Raw genomic sequence first — 18,350 nt, 5'->3', positions numbered from 1 at the left:
AAAAAAAAGTCACTGACAAGAACCATTTACTTGGCTTTCATTGTAATGCTGACCTGTCAAGCCTCATGTGATAAGCATCAGACTTGCTCTTTTAGTCACTGCTTTCTCATTCCCCACTGTGGCATCTCCAGTTCAGGCATCAGCAGTGTGCTGTCATGTGGCCTGACGTGTGAGAGTCATCTGTTGAGATTTTAAGGACTTGAAGAATCTGGCAAGGTCACAAACCCAAGCACTATACAGTAGTGAAGCATCTTCATCTGTTGCAAATATGACAACTTCCATGGTTTACCCCATCACAAGACTCTTTCTAATGTATCTGTCTTCTACCATGACAAGAAGTTCTCATGAGTTGTTTTTTTTCAATGGGTTTGTACCTGAGATCTGTACTTGGGACAGATCTTGTCTTGTTTCAGTGTCATATCTGGTCTCAACAGAATATCTAGTTTCATTTCAGAACTGGATTTTGTGAATTCATGCTTGCCTTCTTGATGAAATAACTTTTAAAACTATCACTGGGAAGAAACATTTCTGAGATCTTTTAATCACCATTTTCTTGATCTATACCTTTGCTCTTTACCTTGCCAAATACAAAGATCTCATACTTAAAAAGGCATACCTCAAAATTTACATTTTCCAAGCATAACCCAGATTTAGCAAACCTGTTAGGCTGAGGCAGGGTGAAGCACCTTTATTGCTTAGTGGAAGACCCATGAATCTACTTCTTTTACTTTTCTTTGTATCTTAAGATAAATCCTAGGGTAAGTCAAACAGCATGCAGGAGTAAAGGAAATAGCGTGCTCTAAAAGGTCAGGGGTAAAAGGAAAGCAGTGTGACATTAAGGAAGAGAACACAAGAGGAAACATGGTCAAGATGTATAGGTATTTCAAAATGGCTGGCCCTTTGTACATAGAAAGAACTTCTATTTTCTTAAATCAAAACCAGAAAGACTTGTGTTTTGATCTAAAAATTGTAAGAGAGGAACAATGATCATTAGTTACCTCTCTCTCCCTTACTATTCTGCCCATAACTTAGTCTTCCTCTAGATCTCACTCAGTTTTATAGCAAAGGCCTACACTTCAAAAATTTAAAAGCATAGAAAATAGTAATAAACACATTGAACTTGTGAAATAAAACATAAATTGCATTAGTGTTATTTTTACTTATGCAGACCTCTAGAGGAAAAATGACATACAGCTTTATTAATGTGTTCATCATTCCAGAATTCACTCATCCAAAACAACTCAGTTGCAGACAAACCAGCTGTCTCGTGGTCTCTTTGTTAATGTAAGTTTTCCTATATATTTAGCATGTAGCCTTGAAAGTTATAGTTTATCTTTTATGTACTATAAAATTAGCATTTTGAGCTAGTTACTTCAACATTTCAGTAAAAGAAAAGGTGAACTCATGCTTTAAAGAAGGACATATGACAACCTAAAAAGTAATTCTGCTTTGTTTTATTAATAATTCCCTGTGTGGAGGTATTAGGTGAAAGATTGCTAAGATAAATGCCAATATAGCAAAAATATGTGGAAGATAATTTTTCTTGGAACCCATCATCATTTAAGTCTTGTAATTGCTAATACAGTATCAGCAGTAAATCTATTTTAAAAGCTTAAAAAATAATAAATACAGAATATGAACTTTCTAAATTCTGTAATCAAAAGTTTCTCTGAGTACTTTAATACCCATTCATGGGTATTAAAGTTTTGAATACCCATTTAGCTAAGATTTAAAATAACGGTCCAAAATGAGAACTGGTTTTGGAAAGCTATAGTTTAATATACTCATTATTGTGTAATATAATACTTTCTTTAGAACAAAACTCTGTAAAGCAACATTTGGATACAAAAAAGAATCTGTTTTTCCCTAATTGTGATTGCCACAAATATGCCCTGTTTTCAGAGGGAAATGGCTGGTTATAAAAATTTTTAAATACATTCACCTCAAATCAATAGCAAGAAAAAGATCACATGCTTAAAAAAAATTCAGCTTATGCACATGCATGCATGCACACATACAGATGGTCTAAAATGTTGAGCAAATTCATGATGTCTACATGCCTGCACTGGCAGAAAAAGAGTAACAGACAGGGTTTCATGCAGGAAATAAGAATCAGCTGCAAAAATGCATGACAGCTTACATGTCTTATTAAGTCTTAAAAAAAACACTCTGCTTAATTCCTATTTTCATGCCATAGTGAGGAGGGTTCAAGTATCTGCAAGCAAAATTAAAAACCTGGAGAGATAGAATGCAATTACTTCTGGCATACAATTTAAACCATATCCATGTCTCTATTATCCAATTTGCCTACGTCATAGCTCCTGTAGGCAGTTTACTATATGCAACATATACCACATACGTAGGATTGGGTAGTCCTCAGAGCAGACTGATGTCTTCATGCTGCCTCAGCCACCACAGCTGCTCATCCCTCTCTGCTCGGACAACATCCAGCTCTCAAACCTCCAGCAGATATCCCCAGAGTCAGTCACTTTTGCTGCTCACACCTTTCAGTTAACACACCAAGTCTGAAATATGAATAGAACACAGTTTATACTTTTTCCTATCTTCAACAGACCTGTAGTTTTTGGTCCAAGACAAGTATTGGCTCGGATCAGAGGATGGGTTTATGAAGAAAGTGCTGAGGCAGACGTTTAAAACATCTTTAATAGAAAATACAGCACTGGGGACACACACAGAGGGAGCTGCACTTGTTTTGTGTTTTACTGTCATTCCCTCATGATGACTGGGACACCACCACCAAAACGAGTGTCCCCACCCAGAAGCAGTGACACTGTCCCTGTATCGGGGCTGCTGCCATCGCAACACAGCATGGCTCTGTGCCTGCCTGCTGCTGGTTTGTCACAGGCCGAATAAGACCCAGGCGAGGTAAGAGGAATCCAGGACAATGGGCTACAACGAAGCAGAGGAGGTCATGGCGCGCACAGGGGCTGCTACCGCACCTCAGGAAGACGGCTAACCAGCCCTCGCCATGCTAAAGCACGAGGAAGGAGGCAGGATGAAGCCCGAGGCCTGACGGGCACTGCGGATCCCCGGTGAGCGCAGGACCGCGCCCGCTTCTCCCCCACCCCTCGCCGGCCCTGGGGCCACCGCGCTGCTGGGCCCGCCCGACTCCAGACACGGACCGCACAGGGGCGGGGCCGGTCACGCGGGCGCCCCCTACCGCCAGGGCGGAGTGGGACTGCCCCGCAGGAGGCTCAGTGCAGCGCCCCGCTCCCGGAGCGGCGCTTGCCTGCCCCATTCCGCCGAGCGACGCCCGCAGCCCACCGCTGTCCCTTCCCCGGCCTGGCTCTGCTCCTCCGTGGCTGCCGGCACTCGGGCTGGGCCAGCGGGTAGCGCATCCGCCGAGCTCCGCTAGCTCCGTCCGGCCTCCCCGCGGGAAAGCCCCACCGTGCCCTCTGGCAGAACGCCCCGCACTGCCTGGCCTGTCCCCCACCCCATCACCTCCGCCCGGCCCCGAGACGAGTTTGCAAATCGCCGCGCTCGCCCCACCGCCCCGCGAGCCGCCCCGCCCCGCCCACGCCGTCCTCCGGGGCGGTGGGCCGCCCGGCGCAGAGCATCCCGGGAGTTGCAGTCCTGCCTCCCCGCCCTGGCGGCGGCAGGCGCGGGGCAGCGGGGCAGGGGGACTACAGCTCCCGGGGGTGCGCGGGAGGGAGGGGCGGTGCCGGGGGTGGAGCGGGGACAGCTCCGGTGCTGATCGCGACGCGGGTTTGTCAGCAGAGCCCGGGCGGGCGGCGGCGGCGGCGGCTGTTGGCGTGCGGGAGCGAGAGGCGAGCAGCGGCGGAACGAGCGGCGGGCCGCGCCCGGCCATGAGGCACGAAGCGCCTATGCAGGTCGGTCTGCCGGGCCGGAGACGGGCGAGAGGCGAGGGCGTCGGCGGGCGCAGTGCGGCCGAGAGCCGGGCGCCCTCGGGACGGGTCAGGAGCCCCTCCGCCCTGCAGCGGCATGGCGGGTCCGCCGGGCCGGGCTTTCTCGCTGCTGGCCGGGGGACGTGAGGAGGATGGGCGTGAGGACGCCCCTTGTGTGAGGGGTACTTGAAAGGCCCAGGGCGCGTACGATAGGGGCCGGGGGGAAGGGGAGGATCATGTCCCTGTGAGAGGAGTCCATGGCCGACAGTCTGAGCGGGCAGGGGTCTCCTGCAGCCTGTCGAAGGCCAGGGGTGCAGTGGGGTCACACTCGTAGCACATCTCCCTGGCCCGGGGAGGGGAGATGGACTGGGAGACTGGGTGGCAGAGCCCTTCCGTGGCTGCCACCACCTGCTGTCACGACCAGGGGTTTATTTTGGGTCCCATCTGGGTAAACGGAATGGTCTTTTACAGATACTGCCCCGTGAGCATGGGTTGCAGCTCCCCTGGGAGTGAATGGACGTGAGTTGTTAGGAGATGAGATGTAACAAGGTCCTACCTGGACACGCAGGAAGTTGACACGGTATCTCCACCTGTTTATTGAAGGAGCAGTCATCCATCTACATCAGGGAGAGATGGCTCATTGTGGGAACTGGGAGTTGTAAAAAGGTGGCCCCTTCTCAGCGGTTTTTGTATATGTAAAAACATAATGTCCCTAAGCAGCGGAGAAACAGATGCAATACAGATTCAAGTTACATTACACAGAGTCCATAGCAGTTTCTAGGTTGTTGGTTCAAAACAGTTTATGCTGGTGAACTGTTGTACTTCAGTTATTGATTAGGATCTGTTTCATAACCTCGAGCTCTAGGGACCCCAGAATGTACACGTCGGCACATTACTTTTAATAGAGGGTTGGTTGTGTTACCAGTGGATTGGTAACAATCAAACCCAGTGATTTTATACAATGCAAAGCACACTTTTGCAGTGTAATTTAAGTTATGAGCTGCAGCTCTGTTAGATAATATTTTTCATGCTGAATATCTACTTTGGCACTAATACAATTTCAGTCTGAAGAGAAGATCTGCATCCTCTTCAACCTGCATGCTCAAAGAGAAAATCTAAAATCTGAAGTTACCTTGACAGGGAGTTGAGTTTGCTTGACCTTGGGCAAAGACTGATAATTTAAGAAATGTTTTTCAGAACACTTGGTGAAATGTCACGAAATCTTTCAACCAAAGAGATGCACTAGAAAAAAGCCATTCCTCACTAATAAAGTCCTTCAGTTTTCTGATTGGAGAACAACAGTAATGATTAAAATGCCTAGTTCTGCATGCTGCATACATATGTTGGAAATGTTTTCGTGGTATTTTCCATTTGTCTGCATATGCTTATTGAGTCATGTTCAATATGTATTGGCTTTGGAGAGCATTTCATTAAAAGCAAATTTTGCCAGTACAGGATGACAACTACAGAATGGTCAGTATAGCATTTGACATTTTTGCCAGGTATTGAATAAACAAAATGGTGGTCCAACATTAACATAAAATCTAAAGAAAGAAAAAGTCCAGATAGAAAAAGAAAATGCACTTGACAAATATCTGAGAACAGCTTCTTGGGTTTTTTATATGATTGTCAGTACAAATTAAATTATTGTTAAATGTAATTGAATAAAAGTGAGCAGAAATCACAGCCTTTGTATAAAAAGAGACAGGAGAGAGCTGAAAAAAAACCCCTACAAATTCCACTTTTTCAACGCCAGTGAGATGGTCAAACAGTATCTGGTTTTAAGCACATCTTATTCAAAATTATAATCACAAGTATCAGGAATTTTCCAGGATGTGAAAATGCAATCTGGCAGATGAGGTTTGATTTTCACTTGTAGTTTCTGTAATTTTATTAATTTTTCCTTTCTTTCTTCTACTTATATTAAACCCAGCATACTCAAATATTATTCTCATGAAAGACTCCAATAAAACAATATTCTATTGTGGATTCTTCTTCTTAAGAGTCCTTTCATTTTCCAATATTATGCTAGTATAGTGGATCCTTGTTCGAATGTGGTTTAGGCTGACTGACCTAATTGCTTGATTTATCTCTTTTAGTTATCTGATTTTCTATTACATGAAACAAATGCAGTTGCTCCTTTGCACATAACAAATTTACAGAACAGTCTGTTACACAGCTACCATCTCTGAATTGTAGAGCAACAGAAAGAGTGATCAATTGTCTGTATTTTATTCATGACTGGAACAACTCACAGGAGTGTGCAAGCAGTATTTTTTGTTTGTTTTCATCAAGCAATAATTAAAAAAGAAAACTAAAAAGTTAGGTTATTTTAGCAGGATAAGAAAAAGGGCCTGTACGTTGGTACAGTCTTTTTGTATTTGTGAATTTTTTTTTTCAATCTCAAAGTCATGCCATTTCTCTGTAGACAAGAAGGGCCAAAAATTAGCAGAAAGGCAGCCCAAAGATCCCTTCCAGAGAAGGTGTTGCCTAGGGTAAAATTTGCTGTTAACATGTGATGGATATAATGGGATCTGGGTTAGAGTTTGTGAATATTTTTCATTTTTCTAGCTGTGTCTTCAAAGTACAGGTGTAAGTCACAGTAGTGCTTATGGCCATGGAGAGAGCTTTGGTTTAGAAGTCAAAACCTGTGAACTCCTTTTGCCATGAAACACAGAAGTCCGTACGGCTTCTGCATGTTCTTTAAAGAATTAGTCTTATTTAGTTGAAAAGTCTGTGATTCTCAGTTGTTTCCCCTGAGGGTTTGGTGGTAGTTTTAAAAGTGAAGATTCAATGGGAAATTCTGATTGATTCATACACTAATTCACTCCAAGCTTCACTCCTTATCAGATTGTAGGATGCAACTTATCCAAATACCTTTCCTTTGCCAAAATAAAAAAGTGTTTGTGTAGTTTAACCTGTTCTTGGTGTTTATCCGCACACACTGGCACTAACAGTGGCAGTTTGTAGGAAATGCTAGGTTTCTAGAGATTCTTTTTTGTTGCCAGGGCATCAGATCACTTCAGAGCTGACTAAGGCGACAAAGGTGAGGGAAGACTAGGAAATGGGAAATAATCTGTAAGTAATCTGCTTTGTCAAGGAAATAAATGAGAACATTTTCTTCTTAGCTTTCTGTTATCCTGTTGTCACTGGCAAGGACAGTGATGTGCCCAGACAAAATAGGTTTATAACAGACACCTCTAAACACAGTGAACAAAGCTGTTTCCAGCAGTTTATTATAAAATTATGATGAAAAATCCCACCAAAACAAAGCTATTAGGCACAGGAGTAGTTAGCATGGCATATTCAAAATTATTAGGTATGTCAGTCTTGGGTCAACTTAGAAGCACTGGAGTAGAAAAGCCTGCCAAGCTACAGACTTCACAGCCCAAGTTAGATACATCATTTTGTTAGCTGATGTAGCTGCATTTGGAGTCAGTAGTCCTCTTTCTGCCACTGCCCCTTTTTGGAAGTGTACTGTCAAAACTCATTTTCCCTTGCAGGTTAAATACTTTCTAATCTCCAGCTCAGAGGCACTCAGAGCTAGTTTATACTCACTGCCTAATATCCAGTGTTGGCTCCAGTATACATCACTCTAAACAGTTATCATTCTCTAACATTCATACCAGATTACTATTTAGAGAAACAAGCTCATGTTTTGTTTACTTTTTTTTTTTTTAGGTTTCTCTCATAAATAAGCTCTTCATTAGCATGCTCTTCCTAATAATATTTTTCTGTATTTCCAGTTTTAACTCAGCTTTCATAAACACACTAGACCAGAATCATTACTAATGGCATCTCACAAGTGCCTTAGACAGTGGCATTAGTATTTCACTTCGTCTCTTGGACTGATGCAGTTGCTCTGGCATTCAGAATCTGCACAGTCTAAATGGGGGAAATGGCAGAGGGCTGTAGCCATCTTGTTTTCATTCCTTTTCCTACTCTCCTGTTAAATCCAAATTTATTTCTACTGGAGTAGTCTGACAAAGCTTCTATTTTTTCTTTTCAGAGCTGATGTATTTTGGTGGGTTTTTAAATCCTGTGTTAGATTAACCCACACAAGACTTTATCCTGGTTTTGTCACTGTTTGGAGAAGGGAATTTTGCATTATTGTCTTGAGTGGGAATCAGAAATATGTTTCTTAAGCTACTTTTTTCATGGAGAAAGTAAACTTAGGTTAAAGAAAGGCAAAGCGATAATGCCCTAGCTCACCACAAGTGGATTCACCAGAACTGCTCTTTAGAGCACCTTGTATTCCGCTGTCCTGGGCAGCTGCCAGCCCTATGGCCACACTCATGCTACTTCTCGCTGATACGAAGCAAGCTGAGCTTCTTTAAAATGTTCCTGATATTCCCCAACTTGGCATTTCAGTATGCCATTACAATAAAGCTCTGCATTTCTAACTACACCTTTAGACTGGGTTATGATATGCTTACACATATTCATGAATTTAACCTCATAATACCTTGAAGCAGATAAGCTTCTCCTGATGCTGCCAAGTACATTGGTTCACAAGCTGTGCTCTGCAGATGGCTGGCAATCCGTAAATTCCAAATAAGTGGCTGGTGCATTGTCCACTGAACTCTGTTAAGTCTTATTAATTAGTCAGTTAAAAATTAGATGATAGGGATTTGCGAGAATTGGCTGTAGTCTTGCGTCTGTGGATACCGATGTATTCCCAGGGAGCAAACCAAAAGTAGAAGAGGTTAAGCAGCTTGCCCAGGATATAGAAAAAAGGAAACAAAAGTTACAGGATACCTCTGAGATAATTAGGAACAAAATCCAACCTCTAAATTATTGGTCTGCTATTTTATCTAGAAAATCATTGATTTTTTCATGATTGGGTTATACTGTCATAATTTTCTTATGTATAAGGAACTTGGTAACATTTTGCTTACTCTGATGATGACATTTGATGTGCACATTAAAGACACTCGCAATGTGTCCTATGTGCAGCCTAGTGAGTTATGAGCATTGAATTTTCCTATGGTATTCCATTGTTTCAATATCCATTGATTATGTTTGCCTAATTATATCTCGCAAACTGAAAAAAGGTCACCTCACAAAAAAAATGCATGTGCAGAGTCTTTTTACTAAAACAATTATAAGATTGCTTTTCAGAAAGCAATGGAAATGTATGTATTTCTACACTGTGTATGCAAAAGGAATGCTGCTCTTTGAAGCACTCCTAAATTAGGTAATCACTGCCTATCTATCCTTACTATAGACAGAAACAAGGCATACTATTGATCTTTTCAAGACACGACTGTTATTATAGTCTGCACAAGAAAACAATGTATTTGTTAAAGGCACAAAAGAATGAACCTCAGTATTTTCAATTCCAGTTTCTCTTGCCTTTTGCCTCATATTTTCCAGAGACAATTCATTCTGCATTGGGCACCCTTAGTGGGGTGCATGTATTAAGTGCAAGCTGAAGTGATGTGCAGGCCAGGGAGGTCATGGCAAGCTGCACTGCTTAAGTGAGAAAGCTGCACAAATTAATTCTGTCAAAGAATGAGGTACTCTATGGCCATAAAAAGTAACATTGCCAAGTGTTTTGTTATTATCATGAAGGTGGCAGGCAAGCACATACTTTTTCGACATTTGTTCTCATCCTTGCCCTGTTTTAACCTGTTCTTTTTTGGGTTCAAGGAAACAGCTGAACATGAGCTTTGAAAAGTGCTTGGTCTGATACAGAAAACTCTGTTTAATGCTTAAACTTGCCTATGCCCATAAATAATCCCTCTTTAAGGAGTCTAAAGATGAGCTCTAAGAGGGAAACATGAAAAGGCATCCTTTATTTGTCCTTGGACCATATTCAAGCTGAGGACATAGTTCTTTCGGTTTTGGTAAGGAGGAAGCATGTGAGACTTCCTGACTTAGGTCTTCTGTTCTTCTCTTGAATTTAGATTTCTGTGGTGGGTTAGGCCTGGCTGGAAGCCAGATGCCCACCAAAATTGCTCTATCACTCCCCTTTTCAGCTGCACAGGGAAGAAAATATATATTGAGAGGCTTAGGAGTTGAGATAAGGACAGGGAGAGATCATTCTGCAATCAGTGTCACGGGCAGAACAGACTCAACACAGAATAAAGGAAAGAAAACTCTCTAATTCATTACACTGCACTGCACACCCAGTGACACCAGAGTGGGGTAATGAGAAGTGGGGCCAGATCTTAAAGCACCTTCCCCACCCCTCCCTTCTCAGCAGGCTTCCCTTCAGTCATGATTTCACTCTCTTCTTCCCCCGCATTGTGGCACAAGGAGGGGCAGGGAATGAGGAAATAGGTTCTCAGTCAGCACCTCACAAGTCAGTTTCCTTCTTGGCCGGGGTGGGGCATTCATTCCACACACCCTTCCCCTGCTGCACTGCGGGGTCCCACCCCCAGGAGACAGTCCTCCACGAACTTCTCCAATGCAACCCCTTTCCCATGGGGCTTCAGCTCTTCACCAGCTGCCCCAGCGTGGGTCACTGCTATGTCGGGCAGTCATAAATCACAGTGTCTCTCAGTCCCAGTCCTCCATGGGGTCACTAGCCTTCCCATAGCAAACCTGCTCCAGCACAGATCTCTCCCTCATTCATCTCTGTGTCTCTGTCTCTCTCCATGGGTTGCAAGTGCTGGCAGGTGCTTGCTCCAATGAGGGTCACAGCATCTCCTGCATGAGCACCCCTGCTTTAGTGTGAGGCCTCTTCACGGGCTGCAGGTGCAGTCTTGGCCTCTGGGAGCCACCAGCTCCACCACGGGTTTCTCCACAGGCTGCTGGGAAATCTTCCTCTCCAGCACCTGGGGCACCTCCTCCCCACCCTCAGCAGTCTTGGTGTCTGCAGTTTCTTACACCTTCTCACTCCCTTCTCTGGTGGCAAAATGCAGCTGCTGGCAGGATTTTTTGTCCTAAATGTGATTCTCAGAGGCACCGTGACTGTTGCTGATGGGCTCGGCCTCGGTCACCAACGACTTTGGCCTTGAATTGGTCGAAGTTTACTCTCCAGGATCTGCAGAGAGCTTCTTGCAGAAGCCACCCCTGCAGGCCCCCTTCTCCACCAGAACACAGCCATGCAAAACTGGGACAGAATGGACTCTCAAGCCTGTTCAGAGTCCTCTAAGCAGTGGCCTGAGACTGCCTTTGGTGTGAACAGCCTGATGGGTGTAGGTATCTGAACAGAGACTCATTCTACAAAAAAAGCAAGGATGCAAAATGGTAATGGAAATAGCCTTGTGCATTCTGTCTCAAATTTTACCAATTTGGGACAAAATTTTGCTGAAGAGAAAACGCAGTGTGTTTTGCTAAAGTGATGCTTGTTTAATGTATCAATGTAACCATTTCAGAAGAGAACTTTGTCAAAATGAAGGTAAGATTTTTCTTTCTTGGAAATAGACCATCTCAACATTAGTGAGGTTAGCATGTTTTTTTGGTTCCTGTCCATTTATGTAGTATTTAATTACAGGCCTGAAGATGTGTCGCAGTTTTGTGTAGCTGAGTTCTAGTGGAGAAGGGGGGTGCAGGGATGGCTTCTGGATGAAGCAGCCAGAAGCTCTCTGCAGACCCCACAGAGTAAACATCTGCTGATTCAAGGCCAGAGTTGTTGCTGACCAAGGCTGAGCCCATCAGCAATGGTCACAGCGCCTCTGGGAACTGCATTTAGGAGAAAAAAAAATGCGTGCAGCCATTTTTGTCACCAGAGACAGGAGTAAGAAGATGTAAGAAACTGTGCAGACACCAAGGCGAGGGAAGAAGCATGCAGGTGAGGGGATATGAGGCGTTCAAGGTGCTGGAAAGAGGGAGAGATTCCCATGCAGCCTGCGGAGAAGACCATGGTGAAGCCTGTGTCTCCCTGCAGCCCATGGATGATGACAGGGAGCAGAGATTCCATCTATGGCCTGTGGAAAGACTGACCCAGGCTGCAGCATGTTTTCTGGGGGAAATTGTGACTCTGGGGGGCACCAGGCTGGAGCAGTCTGGGCCCAAAGGTCAGCACCCCACGGAAGGGAGCCGTGCTGAGGCAACTGGTAAGGAGATGACTCCCTGACAGAATGGACTTGCAGAGATGTACGTGGAGGTCTGTCTCCTGTGGGTGGGACCCCACAGTGCAGCAGGGGAAGGGTGTGCAGAATGCCCTCCCCAGCTATAAAGGAAAACAACTCAGGAGGAACTGGCCAAAACCCTCATTTCCCCAGTCTGTGCCCCAAACTGTGTCGTCATGGCCAGGGGGAGGGAAGAAGGGAGCAAAATTACGACTAAGGTGAAGTCTGCTAAGAAGGGAGGGGAGGGGGAAGGCACTTTAAGAGCTGGTTGTGCCTCATTACCTGACTCTGGTGTCACTGGGTGTGCAGTGCAGTGTAATGAATTAGGGAGTTTTCTTTCCTTTGTTCCCTGTTGAGTCTGTTCTGCCCGTGATGCTGATTGCGGAATGATCTCTCCCTGTCCTTATCTCAACTCCTAGGCCTCTTGATATATATTTTCTCCCCTGTGCAGCTGAAAAGGGGAATGATAGAGCAGCTTTGGAGGGCATCTGGCTTCTAGCCAGGGTCAAACCACCACAACATGGAATTCTTGAGGATTACTTCCAGTATGCTTTCCAAAGAAGGAACAAAATATCAGCACTGGCTTCTTCATATTTCCTTGCCAAATGCCTCCATAGCAGGGACAAGTCCTTTTAGGAGTGAACTGACATCTTAATACATCAGAAAGTGAACTGAAGTGCATGCCGTCCTTGAACTCAGCAGCTTGCATTTAAGTAAGAGAAGCACTGCAGGCATATTCACAAGGTTCAAGAAGACCAAACATTTAGGTTTCCCTTACAATTAGGAGAAAAATAGACACTCCTCTAGAGTATCATATAGAACAGGACCCTTATGTAGGTGATGTGAATTGTGCTCTGAAGAATGTGTACTCTCTGCTTACTACAGAATGAGTGAGTTTGGGAAATAATGGAAAAGTCTTAGCACTCATAATGAGTTTGATGTTACTTCAGACAAGTGCAGGCACTAGTACTGTTCTAAAACTGATTTTGGTTTTGCACACAAGAAAGGCTCACAATGAGTAGTTGAGGGAGACTGGCTCTCAAGGCTGAAGTTAGTCTCTCCAAAGAGTTTGAATCATTACCAATACCTCAGTGATCAACTTATGATTACCCAGGTGGGATGTGGAGATATTAGCCCTTTCCCATGCCTTACATATGCTTTGTGCATCCTGTAATAGGCAGACTTATGTTTACCCTGTGGTAAAAGCTGGCTGCAATTCTGTGTTCAACTTGCCCATGATTCTGCCTAGGGTATTGCAAGTCATGAATACCTAAATTGAAGTCACAGCAAAAGTGGCTTTTTAATTTTTAAGTTGTTTTTAAAGAACTTTTAAGGAAGTTATTGCATATTACATTAATTTAGAGCAGCACTGCAATCTTTTTGTGGTCAAAGTATGTTTAAAACCATCCACAGGAAACACATTCAGGAAAGCTAAATAATGTACAAGATTTATCAAGACTTCTTTAAGAATTCAGGTCTCCTGATTCCTGTGGTCACTAAATCATACCGTTTCTGAAATGCTATGCATTAAAATACAAAGGAATGAACTGTAAGATAGATAGGACTGAGGGCAGCAAATTAACTGAAAGCTAAACCCCCGTTTTGTAAACCTAAAGTGAGTAGCTACATGGAAGGGTTTCTAGGAGAAAAAACAAACCAAACCAAACCAGAAAACACCAAGGAAGAAAATTATTCTTTTTATTGCTAGAAGTGGCAACTACTGGTTTCAATTGCTGGATAACAGAGAAGAGCCAGGTCAGCGGAACAGGCTGCTAGAGAAAATATACATATTACACACTGGCACCCCCACTGCACCATCTTTTGTCTGCTGGATTTTATTGGCTTGCTGTTGGCAAGCTGTATACAACATCAGCATGCTCATGCTCCTCAGTACGTTATAGCCAGTTGTGATTAGACTGATACAAACAAATACTCACTTTTCTTAGTCTCATGTTCGAAGCAAAATATCCACAAATAGATTTACAATAAGGGACAGTAATGAAAGTGGACAGAATTTGTTTCTCTCTCTTGCAATAGAAAACAGAAAGATGAAAGATTAGTCATGTGTATGCTTGGTAATATTTATGGTTTGGTTCTAAAACTTCTTTGTTGCATGCCTGTGAAAGTGAATAATTATAAAGGCAAATACAAAAGCACAGGATGCAAGCACACACACACACAAAACTACATTTGATCAAGAACTTTAGTCAGTACCAAATAAAAGGGTAATTCTGAGATCAAACATTCCCTACTCCGTTATTTATGAAATATAAAACTTAAACTGAATTTTCATTCAAAAGCTTGCTACTTCTGTTGTGTCCTTCAGGACTTTTTGTACCCACTTCTATATGCCTCTTTAGTAGCACAAAGAAACTGGCATACTGTTATTTGTAGTCTGGGACAGCAGAATTGGCTCAGAAAAGTTACATAACTGGAATTCGAATGAGAAGGTGGGTTAGTGTACAGCCCTCAATCTGGTTCCAGGCGTCCTCTTGGATCACCCAAATGCACTCTGAGATGTCTACTTAGCATGAACTTTGATGCGAGTGGCTTTTCCATAAATGATTATGTTAGGATATGTGGTCTGTGCAGAAGTGTTGCCCTTGGTCTTGCCCAACTCCAAGAAGTTAAAATTCTGCCAGGGTCCCAAAATGCTTGAGATTTTTTCTTAAAAAGTGTGTGAGTTAATCCAATACCTGCTTCTAAGTTATTAAATTTTGCCATCTGTTTTCTGAGCATCCCAGGTAGCATTTTGTTCAGGTTTTTAAGTTAATGTCTGTAACTCTCCAGAAAGTCAAGAGTGTACCTTTAATAAATGGCACCCATGACCTCTGAAGTCCGTAGAGCAAAATAATGTTGCTGTTTATCAGTATTCAGTAATCTGTGTTTATTCAGGTGGTTTTTGTGGATTATAAACTGTATTTTAAGGAATTAAATTGGCAAACATTGACAACTGCCACTGATGATAATGTTGCAAATTTAACATTGCAAATTCCAAAACTGTAGAGTAGACTAGAACTAGAAAAATCTGGACTTTATTTCAGAAGTATAAACCCAACTATCTATTTAATGCTATGATAACTGAAAGCTTGTAAAAGCAAAATGCTTTGAATAGGGTTATGGGCATGTGGTGATTTGACCCTGGCTGGAGGCCATAAGCCCACCAAAGCCACTCTATAACTCCCCTTTTTTGGCTGGACAGGTGAGAATGAGAGGCTTAGGAGTTGAGATAAGGACAGGGAGAGAACATTCTGCAATTTGTGTCACAGGCAAAACAGACTCGACACAGACTAAAGGAAGGAAATCTCTCTAATTCATTACACTGCCCTGCACAGCCAGTGACACCGGAGTAGGGTAATGAGAAGTGCAGCCAGATCTTAAAGCACCTCCCCTCACCATTCCCTTCTTAGCAGACTTCACTTTAGTCATGATTTTGCTCCCTTCTTCCTCCACATTGTGTGGGGGCCAGGGGGGAGGGGGGGGAAAGTGGGGCAGGGACTGGGGAAATAGGGTTCTCAGTCAGTTCTGCCTGAGTTGTTTTCCTTCTTAGCTGGGGGGGTGGGCAAGGGGGGCACTATTCCTCACACCCTTCACCTGCTGCACCCACAGGAGACAGTCCTCCACAGCCTTCTCTGTGAATCTTTTCTGTCAGGGCGTCATCTCCTTACCAGTTGCATCAGTGTAGCTCGCTTCGACGGGGTGCTGACCTTCAGGCCTAGACTTCTCCATCCTGGTCCCCCATAGGGTCACGATTTCCCCCAGGAAACTGGACATTTCTCTGCAATGGGGTGGTCTCTCCCAGGTTTCACTGCCAGGAGCTTGCTCCAATGCAGGCTTCCCATGGGGTCACAGTGTCCTTCAGATATCTCCTGCTGCAGTGTGGGGTCCTTCATTGGCTGTAGATGATGCACCATCATCGATGAGCTGCAGGGGACAGCCTGCTTCATCATGGGTTTCTCCACAGGCTGCAGGGAGTGCCTTGAGCGCTTCACCCTCCCACCCTCCTCCTGTTTCACTGACCTCGGTGTCTGCACAGTTCCTTACATCTCACTCCTTTCTGCAGTGGCAAAATGCAGCTGCCTGCGGGTTTTTTCCTTCTTAAATGTGATTCCCAGAGGCACTGTGACCATCACTGATGGGTTCGGCCTTGGTCAGTGACAGGTCCAGCCTTGAGCCGGCTGGTGTTTGCTCTGTGGGGCCTGCAGAGAGCTTCTGGCTGCTGCTTTCAGAAGCCACCCCTGCAGCCCCCTCCACCAGAACCCAGACATGCAAAACTGTGACAGGGCATTAAAAAAGACATGGATATTTACAGTAAAATAATGGTTCAAGAATTTTATCAGATATAAGGCATATTAAGCTTTTGTTTGGAAATATACCTCCTATGACATAATGCAGCAGTGATCTCTTTTTTTACCTTGTATAATTTTGTTTATATTCTTACTGTCTTTTCATACATCACATTTTCTGAAGGTTTTTTTTTCAATTATATACTCAGGAACTGTCCTAGACTTTTAGAGTTGTCATTTTTTGGGAATTCAGTCACCAGTGATGCTTACATTCTCTTTTGCAACTGAAATTATTGTCATGGATACCAGAATTATATTAAAAATATATAAGAATTAAACCCCTGAGAACTTCGTGAGTCCATTCATATCTTTTATCAAAAACTCCAATAAAATTAAATAATTTCAGGTTTATATGGTACACAAGAGACAATAAACTATTTCTTTCTATTTTGAATTACAGATGGCATCTACTCAAGATTCCAGATATGTCCAGAAAGATACATCTGATCAGAACTTTGATTACATGTTCAAACTGCTCATTATTGGCAACAGCAGTGTTGGGAAGACCTCCTTTCTGTTCCGATATGCTGATGATTCCTTTACATCTGCATTTGTAAGCACTGTTGGGATCGATTTCAAAGTAAAAACGGTTTTCAAAAATGAAAAGAGAATTAAGCTACAGATTTGGGTAAGCAAAAAAAAAACCCCAACCAAAACCTGTGAACTAAGCGAGTTGTAGTAGTTTGATCAATAGTATTTAAGCTAATGTAGGTTTGCATTGACTGTCATAACCTTTTTTAATATATATATGGCACAGTAATGAAGAAGCAGTGAATTATTTCCCACGTCATTTTCCTGTCTTGAATAATAGAGTGTAGGCAGTATTTTGAAGGTATTGAAATACAGCAGAGTTATATCTTGAATTAAATTCCATTAAGAAATAATACAGGTTGACATGTACTGGTATCTGTGCAGTGAGGTATAAACAACTGTGCAATATATAGGGTATTGCAAGTGATGCACATTATTAAAAAAGTGCCTTGGAATAGTAGCTGGGATCTAGTTTCTTCCTACAAAAATTATAAAGTAATGTAGGAGCTGTGATAGTGGATCTGCAGCAGAAGGCATAATTTTTGGCTCTGTTAGTTTTATTTGCCATCCTCATGACCTGAAACATCTGCGTTCTTCTGCTGGGGACGAAAATATGTAGAGAGAGAATACTCTCTACAGCTGAGATACCCATGTGTACAAAAGTCCTTGTCCTTTGCCTATACCTTAGAGATGATATAAAGTTGCCAAATGTAGGAAAATGTGATACCAGGAAATAGGTATTCTTTTCTGCAAACTTTCCTTAGAAGGAAAGGCTAGCCAAAACTTAGGTATTCAGGATCTGCTGAGGCTCACATCTGCTAATTCCTGGGTGATAGGGTGATATTCACTTAAAGGAGAAGTGGGAATAGCAGAATATCTAATAATATGTGACCTGGAGTTAAAGCTTCCGGTCTTTGACATCTTCCTTGAGTGCTTGAAGATTTTGAGCAATGTTTCCTTTGTGAGATGTTTGTAACAGCCTTATTAACCACATTTATGTATTATTTTTTTTTTGCATAAATACAAGTCATTTAAAAATCATTTAATGTTGGAGAGCCATTACATTTCAGGAAACGTTGGGTCAAGTATGGCCAGTTCATCTAACATGTTGTCAACGGCAAATAAATTGGTTTTTCATGTGACACAAAGGTGAATTTCTCAGATTTTCCTAGGCTATATCTTATTCATGTCTTTTTAGATAGGCTTCAACCCTTTATATCTCAAGTCATTTGTTGTTCTGTGCCCTCTAGGAACTAGAACACAGACTCTTTGCATCTCACCTTCTCTATCTTTTTAAACTGGGATTCTTCCTGTTATTGTAACACTAATACATATTAGGTAACTGGATGTCATGTGCATACTTTCACTGCAATAACTTGCTAGTTTCACTCTAGTTCTTTAATGTTGGAGGTCACATGGTAATTCACATTGACATTGCCTTATTATTTTTTTATAATGGAGCAATGAAATTGTGTTCACATTATAGTCTTTACACAGTTCTTCTTTTAACCACTAAGAGTAGTCTACAGTAAATTTTATTGTTCATGTTTCTCCCAGCAAAAGCAGCAATGTTAGTTTACGATGTT

The 18,350-nt window shown here is 42.9% G+C and overlaps 1 protein-coding gene across 1 annotated transcript in view; it reads left to right on the top strand.

Annotated features, from left to right (window-relative positions):
• Positions 1-16,633: 16,633 nt before the first annotated feature.
• The window catches only part of RAB3C (RAB3C, member RAS oncogene family), a gene marked incomplete at both ends in the record, with an annotated part of 118,066 nt that continues 116,349 nt past the window's right edge, over positions 16,634-18,350 (top strand). The window contains one exon of the mRNA XM_084278243.1: positions 16,634-16,861. Coding sequence (XP_084134369.1) covers positions 16,634-16,861 — 228 coding nt within the window. The remainder of the gene's footprint in view (positions 16,862-18,350) is intronic.

Source organism: Gallinula chloropus (assembly GCF_964237585.1).
Source record: "Gallinula chloropus genome assembly, chromosome: Z".
Taxonomy (NCBI): Eukaryota; Metazoa; Chordata; class Aves; order Gruiformes; family Rallidae; genus Gallinula; species Gallinula chloropus.
This window is presented reverse-complemented; position numbering and strand designations above follow the sequence as displayed.